This window comes from Ziziphus jujuba, chromosome 11 (assembly GCF_031755915.1).
Source record: "Ziziphus jujuba cultivar Dongzao chromosome 11, ASM3175591v1".
NCBI lineage: Eukaryota > Viridiplantae > Streptophyta > Magnoliopsida > Rosales > Rhamnaceae > Ziziphus > Ziziphus jujuba.
The window spans coordinates 12324091-12351510 of record NC_083389.1 but is presented as its reverse complement, the minus strand read 5'-3'; the positions used below and the strand labels follow the sequence as shown (position 1 = coordinate 12351510).

The 27420-nt window shown below is 32.0% G+C and overlaps 3 protein-coding genes across 7 annotated transcripts; all 3 read right to left on the bottom strand.

Annotated features, from left to right (window-relative positions):
• Window positions 1-1367: 1367 nt before the first annotated feature.
• On the bottom strand, window positions 1368-7941 carry LOC107422445 (protein SPA1-RELATED 3). 4 transcript variants are annotated; one of them, XM_016031897.4, is made up of 8 exons: window positions 7592-7939; window positions 6134-7242; window positions 5798-5955; window positions 3598-4552; window positions 3373-3519; window positions 2933-3244; window positions 2443-2502; window positions 1368-1853 (listed from the first exon to the last, which is right to left on the bottom strand). In XM_016031897.4, exons 2-8 carry the CDS (start codon window positions 7040-7042, stop codon window positions 1665-1667), a joined length of 2730 nt encoding a protein of 909 aa, XP_015887383.2. In that variant the 5' UTR covers window positions 7043-7242; window positions 7592-7939; the 3' UTR covers window positions 1368-1664. The 4 variants fall into 4 exon arrangements, with proteins under 4 accessions (XP_015887383.2, XP_015887385.2, XP_015887384.2 ...); XM_016031899.4 differs by having other exon boundaries at window positions 6134-7209; XM_016031898.4 differs by having other exon boundaries at window positions 6134-7206.
• Window positions 7942-11176: 3235 nt separating this feature from the next.
• Window positions 11177-12664, bottom strand: LOC107422394 (L-type lectin-domain containing receptor kinase VII.1-like). Its single transcript, XM_048465277.2, has one exon. It carries the CDS (start codon window positions 12229-12231, stop codon window positions 11443-11445), a length of 789 nt encoding a protein of 262 aa, XP_048321234.1. The 5' UTR covers window positions 12232-12664; the 3' UTR covers window positions 11177-11442.
• A 134-nt stretch (window positions 12665-12798) lies between these two features.
• Window positions 12799-19007, bottom strand: LOC107422444 (probable serine/threonine-protein kinase At1g54610). 2 transcript variants are annotated; one of them, XM_048465275.2, is made up of 9 exons: window positions 18671-19007; window positions 17724-18462; window positions 16598-16882; window positions 16105-16422; window positions 15659-15886; window positions 14964-15064; window positions 14435-14531; window positions 13569-14036; window positions 12799-13374 (listed from the first exon to the last, which is right to left on the bottom strand). In XM_048465275.2, the coding sequence occupies exons 2-9, from the start codon at window positions 18129-18131 to the stop codon at window positions 13168-13170; spliced, it is 2112 nt and encodes a 703-aa protein (XP_048321232.1). In that variant the 5' UTR covers window positions 18132-18462; window positions 18671-19007; the 3' UTR covers window positions 12799-13167. The 2 variants fall into 2 exon arrangements, with proteins under 2 accessions (XP_048321232.1, XP_015887382.2); XM_016031896.4 differs by having other exon boundaries at window positions 17724-19007.
• Window positions 19008-27420: the final 8413 nt, after the last annotated feature.

Here is a 27420-nt window from a genome sequence, read left to right as displayed (position 1 = left end):
AAATGGCAAAAATTATACCTTCCAAACTTTTCAAGAAAGGTAATGCAAATTTCCAAAAGACACATCAACCCTTAAAGAAAATTTTCAATATGACGGTGGAGCTTACTCGCATGTATTTGTGGGATCCATCGTATGTTAGTAAGGCGCAGGGTGCACCAGTCCGCTGAAGTATTTTTTCAAAAAAATGTGTGTCCAAATGCAACAAAATGCGTGCAAAATATATGTTTTGCGATGACCAATATAGTAACAACTCTTGCGGATTGTAGTAAAGGTCCAAATTTGATAATGGATACCTTTCATGTGTCCTTTTGATGAACCTCACTATACATACTATTTAAAATAAAAAAAGTTTTTCTACCTTTATAAGTTGGTATTTATTTTCGAGTTTTATACCACATATATATATTTTTTGAGTTTCTATATATTGTTCTTATTGTGTACTTCTGCATTCTATATTTGAATTTTGACAGGTTTAAAATTGTTTTGTGTTTTCTGTCAGCTTTTTGTTGCCCATTTTATATTGGAACAACATTTTTTTTTTTTTTTGGTAAGCTGCCTCATGCATATAATATATTGAGGGCCATACGATACAATAATAATTTCTATAAGGGATCACCTATGCATATGTTTGTGAATCCTTGTGGGAGATAATTTTTTTTTTATTTTTTTTTATTTTTTTTTCAAATCACCCATTTGGAATTTCTTTGTTTTTAGTGGGTGTCTAGTTTTTGCCGCAACCATTTTTGCTTCAAGCAAAACGGTTTGGTGGGCGTTGCATCCTTCCAAGCAAATTCAGGGATTTTGAGAAATTAACTCCCAAGTAACGTAATTTAACTATTATACTCTTTTTGTAACCAAAAATTGGAAAATAATCAGGATTTAATTTCTAGCTAATTGGAAGCTGTTGTTCTTTTTTATTGACTATATATATATATATATATATATTCTGAAAAATTGAAGAAGAAATCAGTTTTTGATCCTCTAAAAAGATATTCCCAATAATAGTTTTCGAAAAAAAAAAAAAAATGGTCCACGGTTTTGGAAAAACTGGGGCTAGACGTAATTAGCACTTACTAGGTTGGCCCAATCCTTCTAGAGACGTTTTAATTAATTAATTATTATTATTATTATTATTTTTTTTTTTCTCAGCTTCAAATCAAACCTTCCAGAGGCAGTTGAAAAAAAGAAGAAGAAAAATGTGATCCCACTTTGTCGCCATTAATGGACCATCAATGTTAGGCGAAACAGTGAAAACTTGAATTACAAAAAATCAATTTTTTTTTTTTTTTTGGGAAAAATACAACCTAAATATCATATTAGTTGGAATGTATTTCCCTCTACTCCATCATGGAAAACAGGAAGCAAAGTAATTGAAAATAATATTTTTATAATATCATATAAATTGATTTTGGACAAGCAAGCATTGCAAGTTGTACAAAATACTGACTTTTTAACCTTTTTTCATTCCCTTTGAATTTCTATCTACATGATATTGGAATAATGAATATTATCACTCTTCACATTACCCAAATCCCCTATGATCTAATACCAAAATTTGTTATGCTGCTTGCAATCCTTGCAAGCTTTCTCTGGTACAGATTTTCTTACCTCTGCTAGAATCATGAATAATGAAACATCATCATCCAGGAGATCAGACAGTTAAATTAATCCATCTCCAAAATTTTGATGTTCCCTGTGGAATTTGCAGCCACTAAGGTTGAGGAATGGCCACGCCAACAAACAGAAGAGATAAACTGTGCAGCATCATCCGTGTCTTGCCCAGAAAGCGGGTCCGAGTTGTGAAACTTGAATGACAATGCTGGCATTGGAAAGGCTTTGTGATATATGAAAACCTGTCCCCAATTAGAATACAGAATCAAGGAACAGATAAAGATAAACTATTCTGAAGAGCAAATGCAGAAGGAACAATTTGATGATTTAGTGTAGAGTAGTACTAGAGACAGTGGGGGCATTTTTTTTTTTCCCCCATTGTGAAAGGGAGAGAGAACACATCCTATGACCATCATACATGTCACATGTTTTGTTTCCCATTTCTCACCAAGAATAATATACCACTTTTGGGATTTTTCCTTTTTCCTTACTTTCAGATAATCTTCAGACAAAAAATGCAATCGTAAGGAATCACTCCAACAGAAATGACCAATCAAACTATATGGGAAATTAAAGTGACAATCTCCTAGCCACTTGTGTACCATTTTTTTTAATGGCCAAAACAGACCTTTATATTTTTATTCCTGAAGTTGTTCCAAAAGCTTGATTTCTTACTACTACTGAAAGTTGCATAAATCTAATTGAACACTTAAGGATGCCTTTGTTATTTGAGTTTCCCATTGAAGATATGAAGAAAAATAGCTTCCACTTGACACTGAATTAAAGTGAATAACCTGGCAAGTATGTGGAAGCCAAAGTATTCATGGTTACCTCATTTGTCTCTGAGCCAGTAGCAATATAACCATCAGAAACTGACAAGCCCACAAAATTCTGCAACAAGAAAGCAGGCATTGTTATATTTCTAATGGTATTCAATATATGAAAATAAACACCAAGGCACAGGATTAACATGAGAAATCAGTAGTAAACCTGACTTTACTTCACCACAATTACTAAGATCCCTTAAAAAAATAAAAAAATAAAAACGCAAGAAGTAAAGTACAGATAAAAACAAAAATAATCCCTGCTCAAGTGGTGCCTATAGTTTATTGAGCCGAAATCCTCACTCTGCAACTAAAAAGAGCCACTCTCAATGGCTTTGAGTAACATGAATCCTACTATGAGCTAAATTTAGCATTTGGATTGGAGTACCTGAGTAACCAAACTGACACCTAACCATGCTTGAGAAATGACATTGACAAAATCTGTTACTCTAAATGAATGCATGGCAATGCCAGATTAATAACATGAATGTTAATACCTTTACATTCATGTGGCCAGTGAAGGATTGAATTGGAGTATCAATAACTCGAGATGTACATGTTGATAAATCCCAGAGCTTCAGAGAGTTATCAGTGGACGAAGAAACAAGATTCGTTGTATCTACAAACTTCACATAGCTCACAGTTTTGTTGTGCCCAATCAGAGTGCAAAGAGGAGTCCTTGAGGTACGGAGATCATAGTAATAAACTTTATGGTCTGCTGAACCAAATGCAATGAAACGACCAGAGTCCGGTGGAAACTGAACACAGCAGACATTGGCCTTTGTTCTGATTGTACCGACACTTACTCCCTGCAGTAGCAACCCATGTAAGAGAAATAATCATACATCCAGAATTGAGCATACACAGCATGCAAATAGAAGACTGCAGTACGTTTAGTTTCAAAGCTGACATCCACCAAGTGGAAAAATAGAATTGCCTGATTGATACTCCATAGCTTGACAGAACCGTCGTCACTCCCGCTGGCCAACAACGTTGGATCTGCTGAGGAAAAGTCAATTGACCATACACGCTTCTCGTGCTCTCTCATGTCCATCAACACTTGACTTCTTGTAACATCCCAAACCTATGCATTTTGGTTGAGTGAGTAGACACAAAACAATAGAAAGCTTATATAAGGTGAATGTTTAAATGATTAACCAACCTGCACCACTCCTTCAAAGTTACTTGAAGCAATCTGACTTTTTATATAACTATTCCAACATATACTGCTGAGCTTTGACCTACTAGCCATTTCAACTACAGGATAGTGGATATCATGATCCTCATTTATTATTGGGTCACATTCAAATACTTTTATTTTCTTATTTACACCAGCTGTAGCAAAAAATTCTCCATCACGATCAAAACTTAAGGAGCATACAAGGTTTGAGGAATTCAAAAGATCTCCTTGCTTCAAGTCTGCCTTGACCTTTAATTTAGTGACAGATAGATACTTGCACAGACCTTCCAGGAATGGGTTTATCCAACCACTTTGTCTACCCTCACTATACCGGTCTTTCGATGCCAAATTACTAACAGAACTTCTTTCAGTTACAACAATAGAACCCCTACCATCACTACTTAGGGGTGAATGTCTAAACAGTGGTTTCCCTGATGGCTTGATCGGCCTGCATCTCGTCAAAAAATATGCTGACTCTAGTTTCTTGAAGTTCTTCATCAATCGAGAATTTCTAAAAAGAATGCTTTCTTGATTTTCAGTGTCAGCATCTAGGTTGTCATCACACTCTTCCATGTTGTGAATCTGCAATCTTGGTCTGAAACGTTTTCTGGACCCCAGGCTAGTAGAGTCATCATCATTAGCAATATCCATTGAAGGAAGACTTGATGTTGAGTTATCTTCCTTAGTCAGTTCTGTGCACGACCCACCCTTTTTCTTAAGAATCATTTGCTGTTTCATAACTTCTTCAATATCAGAACACAGGAAAGAAAGGGCATCTTGTAACTTATCTGCTGCTTCCTGTTTTTTTTGTTGTATAAGCAGAAGAAACTCCAACAACAATTCTTGTTCCTCTATTCGCTGTCTAAGCTCTATTGCTGCTTCACGTTCTTCTAAGTCATCTCTAGGTTCATTAAGGAACTCACTCTGTAATAATTCACTGTGACAGACAGCATAAAAGTTGATCATAAAAACTTGATCTTAAAGAAGTTATATTGCATGTTAAAAATATTTATAACCCTCTTACAAGCTGCTAGAAGCAGATTACAAATGGTAGATTGAAGGGAACATCTAAAAAAGCAGCACCAGCACCAATTAAGACAACACATAATATGCATTCTCACAAAAGAAAATCACTGCTGAATAATAGGAACCAGCAAAGAATTTTAAATAATGCTAAGGCACATAATCTATGTTGAGTCCAATTGCATCAACTCATATAATTCCAAAAGGATTTACAGGTATTTTTCCTTGTAATCAAAGTTGCTATACAGAAAGAAAATTATTTAATGTAAAGTCAATTAAAAAATTGTTAAGCAATTATATATATATAGCCACTAGTGCACTAATCCCAATAGATTCTTCTCACGCAATGGTCTCTTTTCCCTAATGCATATTTCAACATAATTCCACCGAAACTTTTGAAGTTACCAAAAATTCATCATAAAAAGAGACATATTTCAAATTAAAAATTGCTAGTGCCCCAGACTATTCCAAATATTTAAATATTTACTCATAAAGAAATTCCTCTTTCAAACTATTTAACTAATCCCTATGCCTAAAAGCAACAGTTTAGAGGTAAAAGAAGTCGTTTACATTGAAGGAAGCGCAATTTTAGCGGGAACAGTTCTTGATATTAAAATTTGGTAAGGCATCCATTATTACATGATTGAAGAGGTCAACAGAAGCAACACTTGACATGGAGCTGAAGAAGGATCACTAAGAATATCATAGGCATATGTGTTTGTGTGTGAGCAACATATGTGAATTTTCGTAAGATCAGCTCACAAGAAATTAAATCATCTCACCTAAATTTGATTTGAGCCACTCCAAATCAAAAGGAACATGTCTAAGTAATCAAACACCCATATGGACAAAATATCAAAAAGCATCTAATATTTCATTGAAAGTTTATGAGCATATAAGTACGGCCACAAATCCTATTCCTTTTTATTAGGGAATGTCACTACTCAAATCAGCATAGAAAAAGCTTCAATCCATTTTAACTCCCCAATATCTATTTCAACATGACTTCTTAAAAATTAAGGTTGTCTTGAGAAGCAAGGAACAAGAAAAGGAACATCAAGCAATAAAATACAATATCTAAAAGTACAAATATGAGAAGTTATTTGGCAGGTTTAGAGGAAAAAAAATTATTAGAAGATGTTTCTTGAGGAGTAATCACCCCATTTGAGGACGACTATTTGGTTCAGGGTGAAGTAGCCATAAGCAAAATGAAGCTTCTTTTGGCCATTTTAGCAGCAACTGAGGAGGAAGTACTCGATGCCTCAGACTAGACATAGTCCTGCTCTTTTCTTCTCTTGAGCTGAATGGGCAAAATAACTGAACACAAGTAGCATACAACATAAGAATACTGAGAAAGACAGAGAAAAAAGCGCTAAACACCAAGTCAGCTTCTACTTTTTACTTTTAAAGGATGAAAATGATGTATCTGTACGCACTTAAATTTAAACAATTGGGAAATAGAAACAAAAAAGAATTTGGAATTTCCATTTTTTACCTCAAAAAGTAGAACCCCCAATCTATAAATGTCTGATGCACAGGAACTTGGACCACCAGCAACCTCTTCAGGACTGGTGTACCAGTTTGTCTCCATAAGCAATATCTGTTTCATTGGAAATGGTTGTTTCTTCTCTTCTACTTCAGTACCACTCCTTCCTTTGCTTCTATTTTCTTCAGCTTCTTGTACCAATGATTCATGTGCTGCATTGATTGAGCTTGACTGCATGCAACTTGTTTCAGACAAAGCATTTGTTGTAGCTGTCATGGGTCGAAAATCTTCACTGCCCACGTTGCTTCTTTGCTGATGCAAATCCCCAGGCAAAGGTGAGGCCAAATTCTTCACCTCCAAACATGGGCTGTTTGGCCCATCTTCCAGAGTATCAGAGCCAGAATCTGAACAAGATGCAGACTCTATGAAGGAGACATGGTTGAAAGACGACATGACAAAGCAAGAAGGCCGTACATTATGAACAACAATTCCTTGGGAATGTGCCACATTCACAATTTCCACTATTTGTCTAAATATGTGTAAGCATTCGTATACATCAACCGATCTTTCTGGTTTATCTAACCACTGTCTCAAGCTTACATCACCCCATTCAATGGCACGAACAATGGGGTCCACCGCTACCTCATCCTCACAAACTCCGGATGAACCACCACCCTGATTCTGGAATTGATCAGCGTGACCAATCAAATCCCTACTACCCCTTTGCTTTCTAAACCCAGAGTCATGCAAAACTTCACCAGACAAGCCAATCCTACTAGATTGTAGAAGCCTCGGATTTTGGTTAGAGATTCTTGAAGTATTCAATCCCCTAGAACTACTAGATTTCTGACAAGCAGACTCAGATGATCCCTCCATTGCTATCCACCTAAAGCTGCATGAAGGCCAGAACATACACATCCAAGGAATGGAGGAATTCTCCAACTTCTATTACACTCTCTCACTTCCAACCTCACCATTTTTGAATCAGAATCTCATTTCAGAAGCGCAGACCACAGACAGACAAAACCCAAATTCTCATCGTCCTCAGCATCTAAGTTTCAAACAGTAAATGACAAAATTCCCTGCTGGCACACGCAGTAAAGAAATGAACTTTTCATCTACCAAAAAAAAAAAAAAAAAAAAAAAACAAAGTTACGAACTTTACAGAATTCCACCATAGTTAACTAAACAAGCACTCACACAACAACAGATCCAAGTCAAAAGTAATCTAAAAATTACAAAGAAGCTAAAAAATCCTGAACACCCCTGTTACAATTCATCTATACGTATACAACTATACATATATGCAATTACCAAGCACAAAGACTCAAGCACGCCTACCCAACAAACACCCATCAGGGAAACACTTCAAGGGATCATTAAAAGAGAGAAAGACAAACTACCCATAAAAATAAAAAAAAATTAAAAAAAGAAAAATCCTAGAGAGAGATATAGAGAGAAAATCACCAGTATCACCATGATAGAGCGTCCTGTTCCTGCTAGGCCAAAATGAAGACACAACCACACACACCAAAAAGTTTAAAGTAGCAACACATAAAAGAAGCTCCGCAGCCTCAAAAAATTCCCAATATTTATTTCAGCAAGAAAACAAACAAAATCTACTCACAACAAACGCGGACCGTTTGTGAATTAAAATAACAAAATTAAAAATTAAATAAAAATAAAAGCAAAAACATATTTTTCTACAGAAGCGATATTTTCCTGCCCCCTTGAAAATGTATCCTTTTTGGGTCTCTACTGCTCCTTATCATTTATTAGTATATTATTTCTTATTTATTATTATTATTACTATTATTCCTCTTGAGAGAGAGAGAGAGAGAGCTACTCGTTTTTAGCTCTTCCATCTTCTTTATCTTCCCGCTTTATTCCAAACTACAAACGTGGCATCACCATGGCCTCTAGCCTTATAAGGTAGTTTGAGTGTTTCATACCAGAGGCAAAACTGTAAATTACTCAAATCTCTGTCCCACCACTTCAAATTTTGAACAGGTGGTCATACTTTTTTTTTTTTAATTATTATTGTATAAAAAACAATGAAATAACGTATTTTTCTTAAATATTAAAAAAGGTCCCTTTTGTGCTTAAATTTTTTTTTTTTAATTTCAACCATTTTTCTAAAATTTGATTTTAATATGATATTTTAAGAAATATTCTCAATTTTCTTTCATGTCAAAATAATATCATTAACCTCTTTTTATAACAATACTAATTATAATTTTTTAAAATTTTGAAAACTCAATTAAAATAAATATAAATCTTAAAAAAGGCCTAGATGGAATACTCTTTTAAAAAAAAAAAATATCATATAAAACCCACGTAGATGTTACGTGCTACTATGGTTTTCCTTTTTGGAAAATAAAATATCTGTATCAAAAATGCTTGCTGGGTTTGGTGATAAATTAAATAATGTTTAACTTTGAGTGGGAAACCAGAAAAAACAAAAAAAACAAAAAAAACAAAAACAAAAAAAAGAGGGCCATTGTTTCCTAAAGGGTAAACAACTAATCTGCCTCAAGAAAACAAAATAATTAAACTATTAGTTCAACACTTCAACCTAAACCTACATATAATAATAATATATTAAATCTATTTTAAACTTTTATGATTGATTTAATTTAACTATTAAAATATCTTAGCTGGGGTCAACAAATTCTGAAGCCTTGATTTATTTAATATTTATTAAACTATTAATTTAAGTGATTACTTTAATAACAAATCAGATTCTTACCCACGCTGACATTCACCTGCCACTTAAGGAAAGTGTTGAAATATTTTATGTAAACTTTTTCTTTTACCAAAAACAGAAAAACAACTGGTTAGCAATCTCATTCCCCAAATGATTTGCTTGTCTATTATGTGCCCCATGATATGTAGACCCTTTTGTAAATATGCTTTGGTTTGAATTCAAATCCTTCATTGACCAAAAAAAACATAATTTAATATGAGGTTTAAACCTTGAACCCATAGATATACACAACACTATCACTTCACCTAAAACACAAGCTGAATAGACATTATAAATTCTGATAGCATAGATATTTTGAATTAGTGATAATTTAATATAATATTAAAATTTAAAATTTAGAAATTTAACTTCAAATTTCATTATTGTCATATTATCACAAAATTTAAAAATTGATATTTATAATTACCAAAATGGCCTAGCTTACATACAAGTTTAGTATGCATAATAAATTTACATTTCTACGGCATAATTTTTTTATATAAATAATAATTTAATATAATATCAAATCTTAAAATATAGAAAAGTTTAGATTCAAATTCATTGTTGTACCATAAATTTTAAAAATTAACACTTATAAAGCTAAAATAGTTTACAAATAAAAGAGAATGTTAGACACAAATTTATTATACATAATAACCCATATCCTAATAATTTAAATTTTTAAAATTAGTAATAATTGAATATTTTTCTAAATATTATGACAACATAAATGAGCAAAATTAATTTATATTTATAATTGAAAACCATTAAAAAAAATAACAATCATTATAATCTATACAATATGAATTCATACATACATAAAAATAAATAAATAAAATAAGTTGGAAACAGTATACATCCAATCAAAAAGGTTCAAAACATATTTTCTTAAAAAAATATATATATATAGAAATTGTAAGAGAAATAAAGTCTTTATTAAAAAGAAACTACAGTAATTTGATTTCCACAAATTTTTTTTTTTTCTTTTTTGTCCATTTCTTTGATGACTTTGATTGTCCATTTGGAGAAACATGGTGATAATGGTGTCAAATTAAGAAATAGGAAACTAAAACGTAAAAGCTGTACGAACCAATAGGAACTAAATGTAAAAGTTGCACGAACCAATTTTTTTATAGCCAAAGAGGAAACAGAAAGAGCCAGGGAAGTACGTAGTGAAAATAAATAAATAAATAAAGTGAAAGTGAAATATCACTATTTGGAAAAATTATTTTGTGTTTTTGATCCCCTTTCTTCATAAAATAATAATAATAATAAATAAATAAATAGTGACGGGCAAAACGAATAATAAATTGTTAATTTTTAAAGTTTTTGGTTATGGATATGCCACGCTTTATCTTTTATGGACTATCATTCGGATGCTTCTGCTGTGCAATTAGGACCACAAATCACTAAAAAGATATTTTTACTAATAATTTTATTTTTTCTAGAAAGACTTGTTTTGGGACAAAAATACTTGCGGTCTAAACTATAATTTAGGGACTCAAACAACATAATTATAAATTGACAATCAATTTACGTGGTTTCCATTAAAAGGAACAAGGAAGGCTCTCTATTTGAATGGAAGCCAAAAAACATAAAAAGATCTATTTGAAAAATTAAAATATTTTTATATGGTTTTAAAATTTTTCTCAAATACTTTTACAATATATATATATATTTGTGCGATACAAATACCGCAATCTGTGTTGTACTATATATTCCAAAGAAAGTTTATTTCTTAAACAGATGGAGAATAGTTATTAGTCTTCAACCTTATTCGGTCGAAATCACTTCACCATGAATACAAAAGTGAAAAAAAAAGCAAAGAGATAAGAATACAGTAAAATCCAACTTTATTTTATTTTATTTTAAGGCAGTAAAATCCAACTTCACGTTATGTTTGATGTTGATGAGGTATTAATTATTCACAGTAGATATGTTGGATCGCTTAGGTAATTAATACTCATTATAAATATTAAAAAAAAACCACACACACCCACAGAGAAAATAGAGGCAAGTCTTGAAAACTAATGCTTCTTCCAATTTTTTTTTTTTTTCTCTTTTTCTTTTTTGTCTTACTACTCGCCCAACTAAAAAAATTTTTTGCTTTCAAAAAACATGGTGAGGATGGCTTTGAACTTGGACCTACACTTTTCTGGAAGTAAAGAAAGATAAATTTGTATATTAAAAAAAACAGGAATGCATTTTTTGTCATTTTCTTCCACATTAGAGACAACATAGGGTTCATTGATTAACAAAGTGAAAGAATTAAATGCAGCAGACAAGTATGTCCTACTGGTTAGGCATTCACATTCTAACGTTTTTTCTTATTTTATTTTTTCATGGCCATCGCCACAAACCAACAACTATTGCTCTCAATATACACAAACATAATAAAATGAAAAAACATAACTTGGGATTTAAGACCACGAAGACAAAAGCTTTCGCAATAAAATCACACCAAAAAAACCAACCTCAAAACAAAATATTTCCTCCAAACTTTCTTTCCACTTTAATCATTTCATCTTCTCAAACCCCTCAACTTACTTATTTTATATGCTAATAAAGCCAACTAGAAAATTGAATTATTGAAGCTCCAACTTAGAATCTTGTGATTTTGAAGGAGTTGCCCAGTTGCAGCAGAAAATCCAACATACATTTCATCAAGAAAAACACCAGAGAGATCAAGAGGAACCTTGATCAACGGCCTCTGAGGCTTCTTTTTGTATGCAGGGGCTAATGTTATGATGAGATTATGGCTCCAGTATTCTATCCAAACTCGATAGTTAGCTCCATCATTCAGCCTTACCTCTTTGAAAGACCAATTAGTCTTATTGTCAAACCAGTAACCAGCTTTGTAAGCAACAATGCTAGTAAGGGAATTTATATCAACCCCGACATGATTATCGTTTATATCGTTGAATTCATGGTTTTGAAATACATCGAACTCGACACCAAAGACATGGCCGTTAGGGTTGCCATCGTTGGTTCTGTTCAAGAAGCCGAGATTTTGAGATGAGGACGCACCTTGAATACCAGCAGAAGGAACAAAGATAAAAACAAAGCCATGACCAGGAAGAGAGTTCTTCAATTTGGATAGGGAAAAGGTGAAGGAGGTTGAGAAAGGAAGAAGTTTAGAGGAGTTGGTAAACCTAGTGGGTACCTTGGCATGGAAGAGAGCTCTACCCATGGAAAAAGTGGTATTTTCAGTGAGAGAAAGAACATTGGAACTTATGGTTGCATCGCCGTAGAGCAAGAGATCAGATGAACTGAAGCCATCGAAGCTGAAATCTACAGCAAAAGTAGAATGGAGAAGAAAGAGTTGGGATAGGAATACCGCAAGCAATCGGGCGTACTCCATGGTGTAATGCTCTGGATGAACTACATCAGCAGCAAGCAATGATCTTTGGATTTATACAAAAACATCCATCAGTTGTCAGTATATAAGTTTTTGGCTCTCCTTCTGAAACAATAAGTTTGCTTTTTTCATCTTCATATGAGCTTTCAAACCTCTCCAACATATATCCGACTTTGACTTTCAACATTTAGATTTGTCCAACATCAAATACATGTGCAAAGAGAAAGCCCGTTATGTGGCACCAATCACGGTTCAGCACTGTAGTACAAGTTTAAAAAATTATAAATAATTACTCATGCGGTCCTGCCACAAGAAACTAAGGTATAGAAATCAAGAATTTAGAAACGTCAACTGTATAGAAGAGTATGGATAAACTATCCATTTCCAGAAAAAGAAAAAGGTCAGAAGAAAAAGGATGAAAAATGAAGAGGGGTTTTGTAGGAGGTGAAAGAATTGATAAATACGGTGGCTCTGGACAATTACTACCACTACCAACAATGATGTAGAAACAAGAGAATAACGTAAAGTGTTGCACTAGCTAGGCATCTGCAGACTCTGCAGTTCGAGGAATGTAGTAATATATCTTAGTCCTTTTCATTACAAAGGAAAATGTCATATTTCCCAAATACTCTACAGTTTATGGCCAATAAACAGGCTCTACAAGAATGGGCCATATTTTGGAAATAACAATTGCAGAGTGGAATGAAGATAGCACGTTAAATAGACTGCCACTTGGGGAGAGAGAGACACGGAGATTTCTAAGCTATAAATTTTGCTGAAAATGGCACCAGCTATTCTCCTAGGAACAGCCTCTATACAAAAAGAAAACCACCCCATGAAATAACAACTTGCACTTTTCAAGACAAAATCACCCACCAAATTATTTTGTAGTGATTTCCTGATGATACCTTGCTTCATTTGGGGTCTTCAAGAACCAGGTCACCGACCAGACACAAATAATGAATTGGTTGATATTTGGTTTCCTTCAGCCTGAACTTTTCGGACCTTTGCCTTGTCAAGACGTGCTCGTCTAACAGCTTCTTGTACCTGACGATCATGGTCCTTCAACATCTGCTCCATGTTGCTGGAGGGGACTAACAATGGACCAGAGTAGTGAATTTTGTGATTCTTTGATCCATAACCAATCTGTAGTAAACATAATAAAAGAACAAATCATAGATCATGATTACTAGAAGAACATATTTTATTAACTAGCAAAAGTAACTTTATAATGCAAAAAAAGCTCCTAAAATTGCAAGGTAAACAAGGAAACGAATACTAAAGGAAATTTGATGATAAAAAATTCATCATGAAACGGGGAAGGGGCAAGAGTAACTCACAAGAATTGGATCTTTGTTGCCTAGTTGTCCATCTTCTTTTTGATTAGTACCTATGACTTGCATGTTCAACTTTTGATCTTGCTGTGAGGAATCTGTTGCCTCCTTAAATGAACCTGGAAACCTGCCTATCACTTTTGGAACTTCTGATTGCGAAGAACTAGACCTTTCTCGGCGTTCTTCAGACAGCAAACTCCTCCTTGCTGCCACTATACCTGACATTGTTGACAAGTCAGCCCCAGCTGAAACCTTTGGAGCATCCTCTGGGTTCTTAGTAGCCTTTGCCCATGCCCGATGAGCCAATGGCCCTGAGTGTGATGCTCGCTTATGATTGAAGCCCTGAGAATCACTGCCTACATCTGCAGCTTGTGATGGTCTGGGTGGATCAATTGGAAAACCAGAAGCAACTTCTTCTGGATGAGGGTTAAACTTCTCACTCCGACTCTTAGAATTGGACTGACCTTGTCTTTTCTGAAACAAGTAAAGCATGTTATGACCTGTTAATATTTTATATCATACAATATGAAAATTGCCTTGAAAATATTCTGTAATATATCAATGCTTGAAATTAGTGTTAGGCAAATTTACAAGGCAGATAAAGAATTGAATTCAATATTCCAATGTCTAATGCACTATCGATGATCTGAAGACATAAATGTCATATATATCAAGGGGGGAGAAGAGACAGACAGAGACAGAGACAGAGAAAGAGAATTGTTAAAAGAGAAGAAGAAAAGGGTTTTTTTTTTTTTTTTGGGGGGGGGGGGGGGGGGGGGGGGGGGGGGGTTGGGTAAGAATTGTTAAAAGCGGTATTAGCCCTATCAGGAGCAGATGGATGAGTAAATTGAGCTAATCACATGTCACAATACCTGCATCGACAATACCAATTCAGCATTGGCATCTGGTGCTGGGATGGCTCGAGATTCTCTTGTTCCTCTCTGACCCTTGCTGCCTGCTGCTCCTTGTCTACCATTGAAAGAAAAAACAATGTCTTTATTGTATAAACCGCATTCACTTGCAGTGGTAAGCATAGAAAAGAATATAGAATTATTTGTGGAACAAAAACTATGGTCACAAAATTCCAGCACAAATTAAATCCTACAACAGTCTAATACAATCCAATTCAAGATCATTATTTGTGTCTATTTCAACATTACCAACTGATTTTGATACAATCCTATTACTATAAAATAAGCCAACTAACCATCTTACAGTAACATCATCGAAAATTGTCATACTAGCATAACCAAGACATTCAAACCATAGACGTCAAAGCCCAAGCCAGTTAAAATACTGTGTAAACATAGACAACCAACAAAAATCAACATTCACAAGTCATAGCTTATTTAGAACATCAAGAATAATACAAAATACATAACTTTATAAAACAATAAGTACCTTCTAGCTTCTTCATCCCGTACTTTCGCATCAAACTCTTTGCTGGGAGGATACTTAGGCAGGCTAGATGGATCACACGGAAGAGGTTTTGTTGTAAAGAACTGAAGAACCAAAGAACAAAACATAACTAGAAGAGAAATACCAAACACTCATCACTGAGGCATTTTACTTTTCCTCAGAAAAACCAGTTCCAAATCAATGCAATGATCTCTTTTAAGAATTATGTAGTAAACTAATAGATGAAAATCAATATATGAAGAAAAATGAAGAAGAGATATCAAGCGAAAGCATATCTGAAGAGAACTCCCAAAAAAACAATTAAAAGACAAAACCTTATAAGCCCTGTCCAAAATCTCTAAAGTACAACATCCTCCCAACTAAGATATTTAAGGCATTTCCAGCATCAAGATGGGTCAAGCTCTCTGCAATTCAGTCTTTACTTTGGGAAAACTCTTTTGAGCCCCAAATTAACAATGAAAAAGACAGAAGGATAGACCAATGTCAACATCTCCAAAGTACAAATTGCAAGAGATTAATCAAGAATCTGATTTCTCTCATTTAGAGTAGAAAAAGATGCATAACCTCAAATCACAATAAAAGAAAATATTCAGATAACACATACTAAATGATAGGATAATGCTGCCCCAGTAGTCAGGAGGTACTATAAAGAACTTAACTTATGCAAAACTTCATACCTCACTCTTGAGAGCAGAAGCTGAAGATCCGCGATCCGCCGGATCGATGGAAAGAAGAACCTCCATAAGTGCTAAAGCTGGTGCAGGGAAGTCCTTAAAAGTTTCTGCAACACAGCGTCTATAGGGCTGTTGTGGCTTGAAAATTGTAGCATGAGGCAACTTCGATTTTCTCCAATAATCCTCAGAGGGTGAGCCGCAAAGCTTAAAAATTTTATGCAACTGCTCTACCTACAAAGCAGAAAGCCACAAACTGTAATCAGTCAATCCATATAGAAGAGATACATAAGAAATTCCCAATGAGAAGTAGCAGAAAGGAATCACAAAAATTCTCAACTATGCTTTCAAAAGAAAAATAGTTAAAAAAATAAAATAAAATACAAAATAAAGAAAAAAAAAGGCTAGTTTTTTTCACTTATGCATGCTCAACAGGAAGCAATCATAAATACCTCAGTTCTTCCAGGCATAATAGGCTTCCCCGCATACAATTCAGCAAGTATGCAACCAGTACTCCACAAATCTACAGCAGTCCCATAGTAAGTGGCACCAAGTAAAAGCTCTGGTGGCCGATACCAAAGTGTTACAACTCGACTTGTCAAGGGCTGATGTTGATGGGGATCATAAAAACTTGCCAGACCAAAGTCAGCAATTTTAAGTATGCCATTGTTGTCAATAAGAAGGTTGGAACCCTTAATGTCACGATGCAGAACACCATGACTGTGGCAATGATCAAGTCCACTTAAAAGTTGTTGCATGTAACATTTAACCTGACAATAAATAATGTAGACCTCAGCACTTGTTTTATTTCTCGACCTAACATATATAGTTTGACTGTATTTGTGAGAAAGAATGCAAAATAGCAACTAATATGAAAATAAAGAACTAAGACATGACCAGTAATTTGTTTAAATTAGCATAAGAAATGAAACCTTCTATAAGTACCTGTGCTTCCGTAAACTTCAGACCAGGGTGCGAAGCAAGCCCAGCCAAATCATGTTCCATATACTCAAAAACAAGGTACAAGCTGCATGACATCCTTGATGTCACTAGGCCTTCCAGTTTTATTACATTTGGATGATCAAGCCTACGTAGAATGTGAATTTCCCTTGCCATAAAGCGAACACTCTCAGGTTCCAAGTTATCAAACCTCACTTTCTTCAAAGCAACAATTTTCTTTTTATCAAGATCACGAGCCCTATAGACGTTACTATAAGTCCCCTGGCCGATCTGCACAAATAGAGGTAATTACACAACCAGAACCACTAACAGGAATATCAATTTAAAGAGGACATCTCCATGCCACTAATCAAGATAAAACATATAAACCATTCCAACGCTAAAAAGAAAAGTCTAATATTTGGGAAGTTACTACATTCCCTAGTTCTTGTGTTGCGTGCATCAAATAGCTATACCCAAAGTGCCCATACAAAAAATGTAAAGCAGATGAGAACAATGTATTGCACAAGATCCAGTAAAACATCTTGAACACAAAGTAAAAACAAATTTAGTACCATGTAAACACTAGAATTATCAATTAGCTGAAAAATACAATGCTTAGACCATGGAGAAAATTTTAAAGTCCATATGTCACCTTCTTATTATATCCATATCTCATTCAATGTTAATCTCTTCATTTGCTCACTGCTTTTCGGAAAATTTGTCGCTCTTGTAAGAGTCTTTTTTGATAGTCCGTCCACCCAGACTTTTTCTTATGCTTTAATTGACACAAAACTAGAAACCGTCTTCCTAAAATTAGATAGCACAAATCAGTCTGACAATAGAAGAACTACAATAATTCCAGCATAATTCGAACGCCATGAGCCTGTCCAAAACTAGCTAAGCATAGAATGAGGATCTTCATGCAAGTAATTCAGCCAGTGCCTATGATAATTAATTCAGTCACTGCCCTCCCATCAAAATGGATTACAGCCCCAGAAATATGTATATACAAAAACAGCCTATCCTATGCTTGAAATGATCAGCAAATTAAACTAGGAGTCCTAAAATAAACATGAGCAATTGCAGCACAATAACTATTTAAATAATTGAATTGAAGCAAGGAGCATACTTTATCCAGCTTCTCAAAAGAATCAGCACGCCGTGGAATCCATCCCTTGATAGCCTCTCCAGCCACTGCAACTAGCCAGGAAGGCCAACCTGCAGCAATTTGCTCCCCTTCTGAAGCTTTAGGGACGCTACCCGTCCCTGGATGTTGATTAACAACATACTCCATCTTCTCCCTTTTTCTTTCAATATCTTCACCATGTAAAGCAACAAATCCATTGGATTGCTTATCAAGCAACATTGCTCTTCCATCATTACTATCATATCGATCTTTCGCTCTATATGCTTCTTCCCTCCTCGATGAAGTTACCCTTGCTCCTCGCAAGTCCAATGAGGCCTTGCTTGAGAATCGCTCTCTTGGGCTCTCCTTGCTATCATCAATAGCAGAGGGTTTGCAACAAATGCAACCCATTATGAAGCAAAACCACCCAGAGTAAGAACCTCCTTTAGAACCAATATTTACTCCTTCAAATCTTGCCTATTATAATAAAGTCATTTTCTTCCATTGCCCATAAATTCCTAAACTTGAACCCAGAAATGATATTTTGGTAAGAGAGATAATGGCAAAAGTCCCAACTAAAATCCAGAATTCAACTCATCCCATTCACAGCCATCAATCACCAAATGAATACCATAAAACCTACCCATTGACGACCTAACACTTAAAAGCTTGCAAGAAGCAAAATGGAAAATAAAGACACCTTGTATTTCAGAAACCCAGCTCCTAAAATCTTCTTGATAACCTTCAGAGAACCAAACTAAAAAAAATTAATTCATAACAACCCAGAAAAATGCTAGTTCTTGCAAACTATGATCTCTATCCTCAATGTAAAAAAATTAACCCCACTTGTCCGAAGCAAGTAAAACCCAATATTCCAAGAAACGAAAACACCAAAACTTTCAACCAACCAAAAAAAAAAAAAAACCTTATTATAGATTCTTCACACACACCTCAAAAAATGGCTCTTCTTATGCACTAAACGCACTGGTCTAGCCAAAGCACTGTACCCACAGAAAAACCAAAAAAAAAAAAAAAAAAGAGTGAAAGAGGGGCTGATAGACACAGAAAAGCAATTGAAAACCCTAAAAGACTGATCTAGGGCTTGAAGAAGGAAGACATGGATCTGGGGCACAGGGATTTTGAGAGACACGTATAGTAAGTTTCAGAGACTGAAAAAAAAAATAAAAAATCTCTAAAAATAAAAAAATAAAAAAGAACAAACGGTTAAATTAGTAATAAAAAATAAATAAAAAATAGTAATATTATAAATAAAATAAGTATTTATATGTGCGAAAAGGAAGTGTTCCGGCACTGACAGAGCTTTCAGAGAAGAGAGAGAGACCTGTGAAGTCCAATGCATGAAGACATTCTTCCTCATGTGGATGTTGTCACGCGCTCTTTCTTTTTTTCTTTTTCTTTTTTTCTTTGTCTTTAACCGCCAAACAAAACCCTGGTTTTGGATTTATTAATTTATCTAGAATAATCATTTAAATGCTTCTTCTTTTTTCCACCCAAAATTTTAAAAATACATTGATTTAACGGTTTTAACTTTTTAATATTGCCGTAGGAATATGAAGGTTCCTGGCTTTGTCCTTATAAAAGAATGCCATCTTTTAATTAAATTGTTTTTCTGTTAAGAAAACAAGAAATTTATTCTTCTTATGAGTAAAAATAAAGTTTTTTTTGTTTTTAATAAATTATCTAATTTACAATTTATTTATAATTTTCTGTATTATGTGTGATTGTATCTTTCACATAGATATAAATAACGATACCTAATCACTAGAGCTAATCCGCTTAGTAAAAAAAAAAAAAAAAATTTTGAAAGCTTTAAGATAATATGTGTGTTTTAGTTTATTACAAATTAATAATAGGATTTTGTCAACCTTCTAATGAAAAATACTATTATTTTTCATTCCTACAAGAAATGAGGCAATCAAAAGAATCTGCAAGCTCGTTCACAATGATATTGGCACTTTTTAATCATATCATAATTATAATTAATTTGTTTTTCCGTCAAAATACTAATTAAAAATTATATATATATATATATGTACACATTTGGTGGTTTAATAAATTGGAATGATAATAATTTATTTTTATAAATGTTTAGGATCAACACATTGGATTTTTCTAATTATTGTGAAATTTAATTATTGTTCTGTTAATTAAAATATAGTGAGTAAAAAATAATGGTTATGGAGATTTGAAAACGGTAATTGATGAATATGACTATTTATATATATAGGACGCAACAATAATTATTCGATTAAATTAATACAAAGTATAATAGATATGAAGGCAGTGGCAATAATAAATGACAGTGAAAATATTATTTACACACAAGTTATTACATTAGGTATTCACCAGAAAGAGTTACTATGTTAAAGAGAAAATAATAATAATTCTTTTCTTCTCATGAACGTGGAATGGAGTTAGATCCTATCAAACAATATTTAAAACTTTTGGTATTTTGGTTTTCTCACACCCTCTGAAACTTTTGATAATATGATGTGCATTTTTAAGTTGTAATGCATGCTAATACTTTTATAACAAAATGAACACGTATAGCACAAAATTTTCAATAAAAATTGACATTTGAGTAAAAAAATTTGAGAAATTATTATATGTGATACGTTTGTTGGAATAACTAATCACTTTAACTTCCAAATGAAAAATAAAAAATAAAATGTGAAGAATTTTAAGATTTAAAAGAATATTCTCAATGCTTTTACTACTAAATTAAATATACAAATACAACATCATATTAATAGAATTAAACATATTTTGCTCCGTGAATTATTACAATTTTTATCATTTTACCATTTAAATTTTATAAAGAATTATACTGTGATTTGAATTATTATTTTTCATTTTAATGCAATTCTTCAATTTTTTTTAGTAAACTTGACAAAATTAGATTATAAATGTCAATTAAAACTAAAATAAAACTATTTTTAATAAAATTACATTAATTGTATATGATTAATTTCACAAAAATTATCTATAAAAATGCATAATTAGATTAAAATTTCAAAAAACAATAAGGTTAAAGTTCGATAAGGTTAAATGCATATATATATATATATATACACACATAAATTATGTTATACGTACATATAAGTGGGATTAACCAAAAAAAAAAAAACCGAAAGTGGGATTTGAGTTTTGAAGAAGTGAGCGTGCATCTCACGTGGAAGTAGGAGCGTGGGCAGAGTGGAAATATGCAGAGTGAGTGACGGTATAGAAAAGTTGGGGGTTGATTTGGTTATTGAAAGTCGTTGGCTTTTCCACTGCGGTATCAGTTTACTCAATATAATAAAAACTGTTGGGTGACAATATTACCCTCCATCTCGCTCACACCGTAACTCATATACAACCCTCTGTCCCACACATTTATTCTCTTGACATAATTGCTTCATCTCGCGGTCCACGTTTTTTCTTTTTTTTTTATTTCGATTAAAAAATATATTTTTCTCTCTCTCTCTCTCTCTCTCTCTCTCTCTCTCTCTCTCTATTTTTATTTTTTTATTTTTTTTTCTTTTTCCTTTTCTCATTCAGCATTTTTTGGATATTTAAATCACATATAGAATTTTTCAGAGAAAAAAAAAAATCACATATGAAAACCATGGAAATTGCAATATATATAGTTATTGTAGTTGAAAAGAGATTTTCTATTTATGAAATATAGAAATCTATCTATCTAATAAACAATCAATTTAAAAATTAATCTCAAACCATTCAGTATCATATTAATTTGTCTATCTGTTTGATCTTTTTAAAAAATGATAATATGATTGTTAAGCGTTGTTTATATATATATATATATATAATTTTTTTTTTCAAGACATTTGAAAGCGGAGCCATCTTCACAGTTGGTTTTTTTTTTTTTTCCTTAGAGTTTTTGATCAGATTATTGAAGAGTTTTTTTCTTCAATGGCAGTTATAGCAAAATAATTTTAGCAACCCATGAAGCTATTGCAAATGATCTTAACCCTAGAAAAAGGGAAAAATAAAATAAACTTCCCAATTTTATGTACATTCAAAAAGTAAAAAGCCCAAGAAAAAGTCATATCACCACAAACCTTTTGGTGTCAAATAATTTAATAATAAAGTAACATATCTTTTTCTAAGAAAATGAGACTGGATTTTCTAACTAGAATCGATGAGTTTTTGAAAATGAAATTACTATCAAGTTGTGACATTCCAGTATCACTTTGATGAAAAAGTAATAATAAATAAGATACCAACTTTTGTCCATTTTAGTTTGGGTGAAACCATGCTTGTCGTTATACCTAAATGAGAGATTTTATTAGATATTTATAGTAAAAAAATTTCAAAATCAGAATATGCCTAAATTGGGTTTCTTGGATCTAAATTATAATTTTATTATCATTTTTTTAACCCATTTCTTCCTAATATTTGTCTTTTATGAATAATTATCCAAATAGCCCATATTGTTTTGTTTATTACATTTAGACCACGTATTTGACACGTTCTTCTTTAAAAATAAAGTCCAACTTAATTTTTACAGGATGGACAATTGATTACCCAAAAAAGGATAGAAACACATTATACTTTGCAACCGTTCTACTGTTTTTATTTGGTAAATTAAATTAAAAAAAAAAAAAAAAACCGAGAAGACATATATTAATGTACTATTGCAATCTTTTTTCTTTTTTAACTAAAGTACTACTGTAATCTTTCTTCTTCTTTTATTTTATTTTTTTTTGGACAAAAGGACTATTGCAATCTTAAGTGGTAGACTATTACCATATTGAACGGGCTTTTTTTTTTTTAATAAATATATTGAACGGGCGTTTTGAATACATTTAGTTCAAAATTTAGCATTTATAATCAAACATCTCACTCAAGCAATACTAATGTTCGAACATCTATCATGTTAGAATCTAAATACCTTACTAACCCCTATTTTAGAATGGATTGCTTTGTTTCCACACCTTTTTTTTTTTTTTTTTCTTGGTAAATGCTTTGTTCCAACACCTTGCCAAATTCACAGTGCATGAAATTTTGTAAGGAATACATTTTTTTTTTTAAAAAAGGGCATGGGCAAATTGAGTAGGGTAAAGCATGAAAGCTGCCCCAAAAAAAAACAAGGAAATACTAAGCTCTACTGTGACCTAACAACAGCTGTGTATGTCCATTAAATTATGAACAGTTATGTATATAATCATGGGTAGATGAAATTTATGGCAGTGTCCTATCTCACTCAGACAAATAAACAGGTATATGGGACCCATTGTTTTTACCCAAAAAAATAAAAAAATTGTATATGGGACCCATTTTCAAGGTTTTATCTTTGACAATACATTGCCTTTGATGGGTCCACTATTTGGCCTATGAATTTTTGTGTGTCTCCAATGCACTCTTTAACACATTGCCAAAAACTTCTCTGCTTCCATAAACCGTTCTGTTTTGTACTTTTGTTACTAACTATGCTTCTTTTTTTTATTTTGAATATAATAATAGTAGCTGGGTAGGGTATGCAAAATCTATTACAGATTAATTAGCAGACAAATTCATTTGATTTAATATTTTATTGATTATTAATTTTTAGCAGTTTTTGGTTAACTTGGTTATCTGGAGAGTATGGAAAGCTGAATTATTAAGATCAATATGTCAAGTATTGATTTGATGAATTTATTTTTCACTTTTATTCTATACCTGAAACTATGCAAGTTTCTCTTCTTGTTATATTTATGCTTGAAACTTTAACTTTTTGGATATTTTTAAATTGGTTGTCCAGCAAATTATGGCATGTTCAAAAAATAGAATGATAAAAAAAAAAAAAAAAAAAAAAACCAATGAAGGTAAGCTGTTTAGATAAGAGGAAAATGGAGTTGGATATCTTCTAATGATTAAACTTATTTTGGATATTCAATTTATACAATAATAAAAAATAAAATAAAACAAATTTAAAAGTATTTTAATATTTTTTTATTAATTTATAACTTTTTAAATATATATGTAAATGGTATATCAATAATTTTTTCTTTTTTCTTTTTTTGTTAACTGAGTTGAATATGTATGTATAAATATACTTAAATAATGGATGACCTACGTGATAATAAAACTGAATATTTTTCTATATTGTTTTTTTTTTTAACAATTTATCTAATTTATAATTTACTTAAAAACTTTTCTTTTATATAGTTTGAACTCATATTCTAATAAAACTCGTATTCTAGTAAATACAAATAAAAATGCTCAACCAACTAGAATTAATCTTCTTTGTCATTGTTTTCCCTGTTATTAGTCCAAAATTTAACAGGTTTTTCGGCAGCCAACTCTAACCCAATCCGCAATACTTGGATTTCAGTTGCAAACGATCCATTAAATTTATTTATTTATTTTTTGGTGGGAATAATAGAAAAAGAGAAGGTTTGTTCAACAAAGTCAACATAGATTATAGACCACCTAAATAAAAAATCGTCTGAGATAATAGAAAGAAAATAAAGTTGTGGGTGAGAGTGAGGATATGTCATTTTGATCCCAAAAAAAAAAGTTTCATATGTCATTGAATTATGAAATAATTAAATGAATGAAAGAGGGAAATATCTGAAATGATGAATCTGTACTGCACATATTACTGGATTATGAAAGGGCAAGGCAAAAATTAAGTTAGAAGTGCATCCAAATATTTTTTCCACTTGAACTAAAATTCTCATATCTAAAGAGTTTTTAGGTGACCCATATATGTTGCGAAAGTTCTAAGCCTCTTATGGATGCTGAAACATCCCTCTTTCCCTGTTCCTCGTCTCCATAACACCCTCCATAAATTTTGGTTCTTTCTCTGCAATTCACTTCTTTGAAGGAAAAGAAAAAAAAAAAAAAAAAAGAAAAGTGAAGAGTTATTATTAATTAATTATAAACGAGTCTCAATCCATGTTTTTCACTTGTCGTCTTCATTTTGCAGAAAGAAATAGCCTTGCGCACCAACCAGCAGCCGCCATATCGGTTCATCAGCATAAGTTTGCTATATAGCTACTAAATTAAAATGCTATGTACGTATATATCTTACATATTCTACTATACGTGGGATGTATATTCAAAGTTTGCGTTCCAACCACATATATTTCATTAAACTGATCAGGATATAGTAGCTTACATAATTTCTATACATCCATACGTATCATAAACTGTTTTTTGGGTGAATACTGTGGTGTCACAAATGGGGTTGTCTAGAAATATATGTCTTAACCTTGTGACTATGTCCTTACCAAACTATAGGATGCTATAGGAGCTGGGCACCATGTCATGTTCAAAGGAGACCAAACACTGCGAAAGGCATTGCCAATACAAAGTTTCATATACATAATCTTTTGAATGAAGGAATTTGGTCAGGAGCTCAATCCCAAAAAGATATCAATTTGATCCCAGCCATATTTGCTGTTTCTTTCTAGCTCGACACCACATTATCAAGTGGGATCATGAATTAGTACGAAAGTGAGGTTTTAGAGGTTTACATGTTTTCAAATTGATGACTTTCTATTTGTCATTTTACTGGTACTGATAATTATGCCATTAAACTATTTAAATAAAGAATATTGTTATTTTCCACAATAAAGATCACAAATTTATGTAGAAAATTAAATTTTATTATTTTGATATTAAAACTTTAAAATCGAACTCTCAATACAACCATTTTAAATGGACTCTAAAATAAGCTTTAAGTGGATTACCACTATTACTTACTCTAGCCTGGAGAAGATTCATTTGCATATATTATTTATTCATTTATTTTTTAGTTAGAAAGAGACTTCATCCAAAATTAATTGAATTGAATATTTTTACTTGAACCATATAGTACATAATGTGCAAGTATAATATGTATATATTTATTTTATTGAGTTTTACAATAGACAAGGAATGTGGAGATGATTCAATATTTCAGAGCTCAATGAATGCTGTGGCCCACAAATAATAACTCATACATTTTACTGGCTTGGTGGTTGAGGGGATAAATTTATATTTCATATGCGAAGGTGATCCTAGTCAATTTTGCTCTTAATTGGTTTAAAAAGATATATATATATATATTTTTTATATATCATATATATATATATATATTTTTTTTTTTTTTGGGCTTACATTGGTTTCAAAGACATATACTAGACACTTATCATACCAGTTCCATAAACGAGGAGGCCATTAATTAGGGCTTTTTTTTTTTTCATGCAATCTTAAATGTAAAAATTTATTAAATTAATTTATCATCTTGATACAAAGTTTCTTTTTGGTAATTATTCCTGATACAAAGTTGTTGCCATGTAAAGAGCTGTAGAACCTGAGAAAGCGTGCAAAGACAAAGTACGCAGTTTGCAGGTATTGAATGTCTTATTTCGGTACTACTGTCTCAAAATTAAAAATAATACTAATATTATATATATGAAAAATAATTACTTCATCAATGTCTAATCTTTATGGTCCAATAATAACATTTTTATATATATATATATATATATATATATAGCTAAAGTGTTAAAGGCCCAAGAAGTTGAATTCAAAAACTATGTTTATATATAACGTATATCTTATGATTCACGACTGATATACAAGGGATGCAACCACAGAATAACAACTTGTATTTGTTGACTTTTTTTTTTTTTTCTTTTGTGTACTCAATTATGGTTGAGTGAAATTGATGTCACACTTCTCGCTTCTTCAATAGGTTGATTACAAAAGGATAAGCATTCTTCTATGAGCGTGTTAAGACTTTGCTTTCATGGATTCCAATTTTTCACTTAACAATTAAAATAATTATAATTTTTAACCGTATCCATTATTCTTTTTTGGGTTTTGTCCTATCATAAGTAATTGTTCACCATTTTAATCATTTAATTCTTAACAAATATGTTTGTGGAAAAGATACTGATCATTTTGTCAAGCAAAGTAGCAAACTATCCAAACTTGCCTAAAACAAAACTTTAAAAGATGTATTTCTAACTTTGGGTTGATAGCTTAAAAGATGTATTTCTAACTTTGGGTTGCTAGCAATTTTCAAATTAAAATGGACTTTTTAACGGTATAGTTTATAATTGTTTTAATTAAAATTTTATTTTTAAGTAATGTATGTGATTTGGATATTAATATGAGATTTTTAGGTGCAAGTCTGATGAAAGTTTTATTTTATTTTATTTTTTTATGTTTGTTCTTATGTGGTTTTATTAATAGATTGCATTCTCCTTTTGTCATTATAGAATATATTATTTTAAAAGTTCCCCCTTTTTTTTTTCTTTAGTAATTTGTTTATATATTATAGCACTTAAATTTTTTTTTTTGTAATAAATATAGACTTATCAAATTTGTCTTTGCCAAATATTGTGATAAACGGTGTAAAAATATTTAATTGATTTGTTTTTTCAATTCACTTAGATTATATGAATATGTGTTTTATAAATTATATATGTGGTTTATATCGATAATTGTTTTCGTATATGATTTGATCCACATGTCAAATGTTTTTATTTTTTATTTTTAAGAAAAAATCTTAGATATTAGTAAAAATATTATTATTAATAAATATGAAAAATTAATTAGATATAACAAATAAAATAAGTAACAATTAATATTAATATAAAATTGTTTATATTATTATTGGATTCTATGGGCATTGATTTAAGTATAAATTGGAATACCTTTGGTTTCAATTTGTATGCAGCTATTTTATTGGACATTT

Bases quoted from the DNA above. Each gene is read 5' to 3' on its own strand.
- LOC107422444 (XM_016031896.4), bottom strand. From the start codon at position 18,131: ATGGGTTGCATTTGTTGCAAACCCTCTGCTATTGATGATAGCAAGGAG. The intron at 16,423-16,597 runs GTACTTATAGAA...ATTTATTGTCAG, and splicing joins TGAAGTTTACGGAAGCACAG to GTTAAATGTTACATGCAACA. The intron at 13,375-13,568 runs GTGAGTTACTCT...TGTTTACTACAG, and splicing joins GCAACAAAGATCCAATTCTT to ATTGGTTATGGATCAAAGAA.
- LOC107422445 (XM_016031897.4), bottom strand. From the start codon at position 7,042: ATGTGTATGTTCTGGCCTTCATGCAGCTTTAGGTGGATAGCAATGGAG. The intron at 3,520-3,597 runs GTTGGTTAATCA...CAAAATGCATAG, and splicing joins ACTTTGAAGGAGTGGTGCAG to GTTTGGGATGTTACAAGAAG. The intron at 2,503-2,932 runs GTATTAACATTC...TTCTTGTTGCAG, and splicing joins CTGGCCACATGAATGTAAAG to AATTTTGTGGGCTTGTCAGT.
- LOC107422394 (XM_048465277.2), bottom strand. From the start codon at position 12,231: ATGGAGTACGCCCGATTGCTTGCGGTATTCCTATCCCAACTCTTTCTT.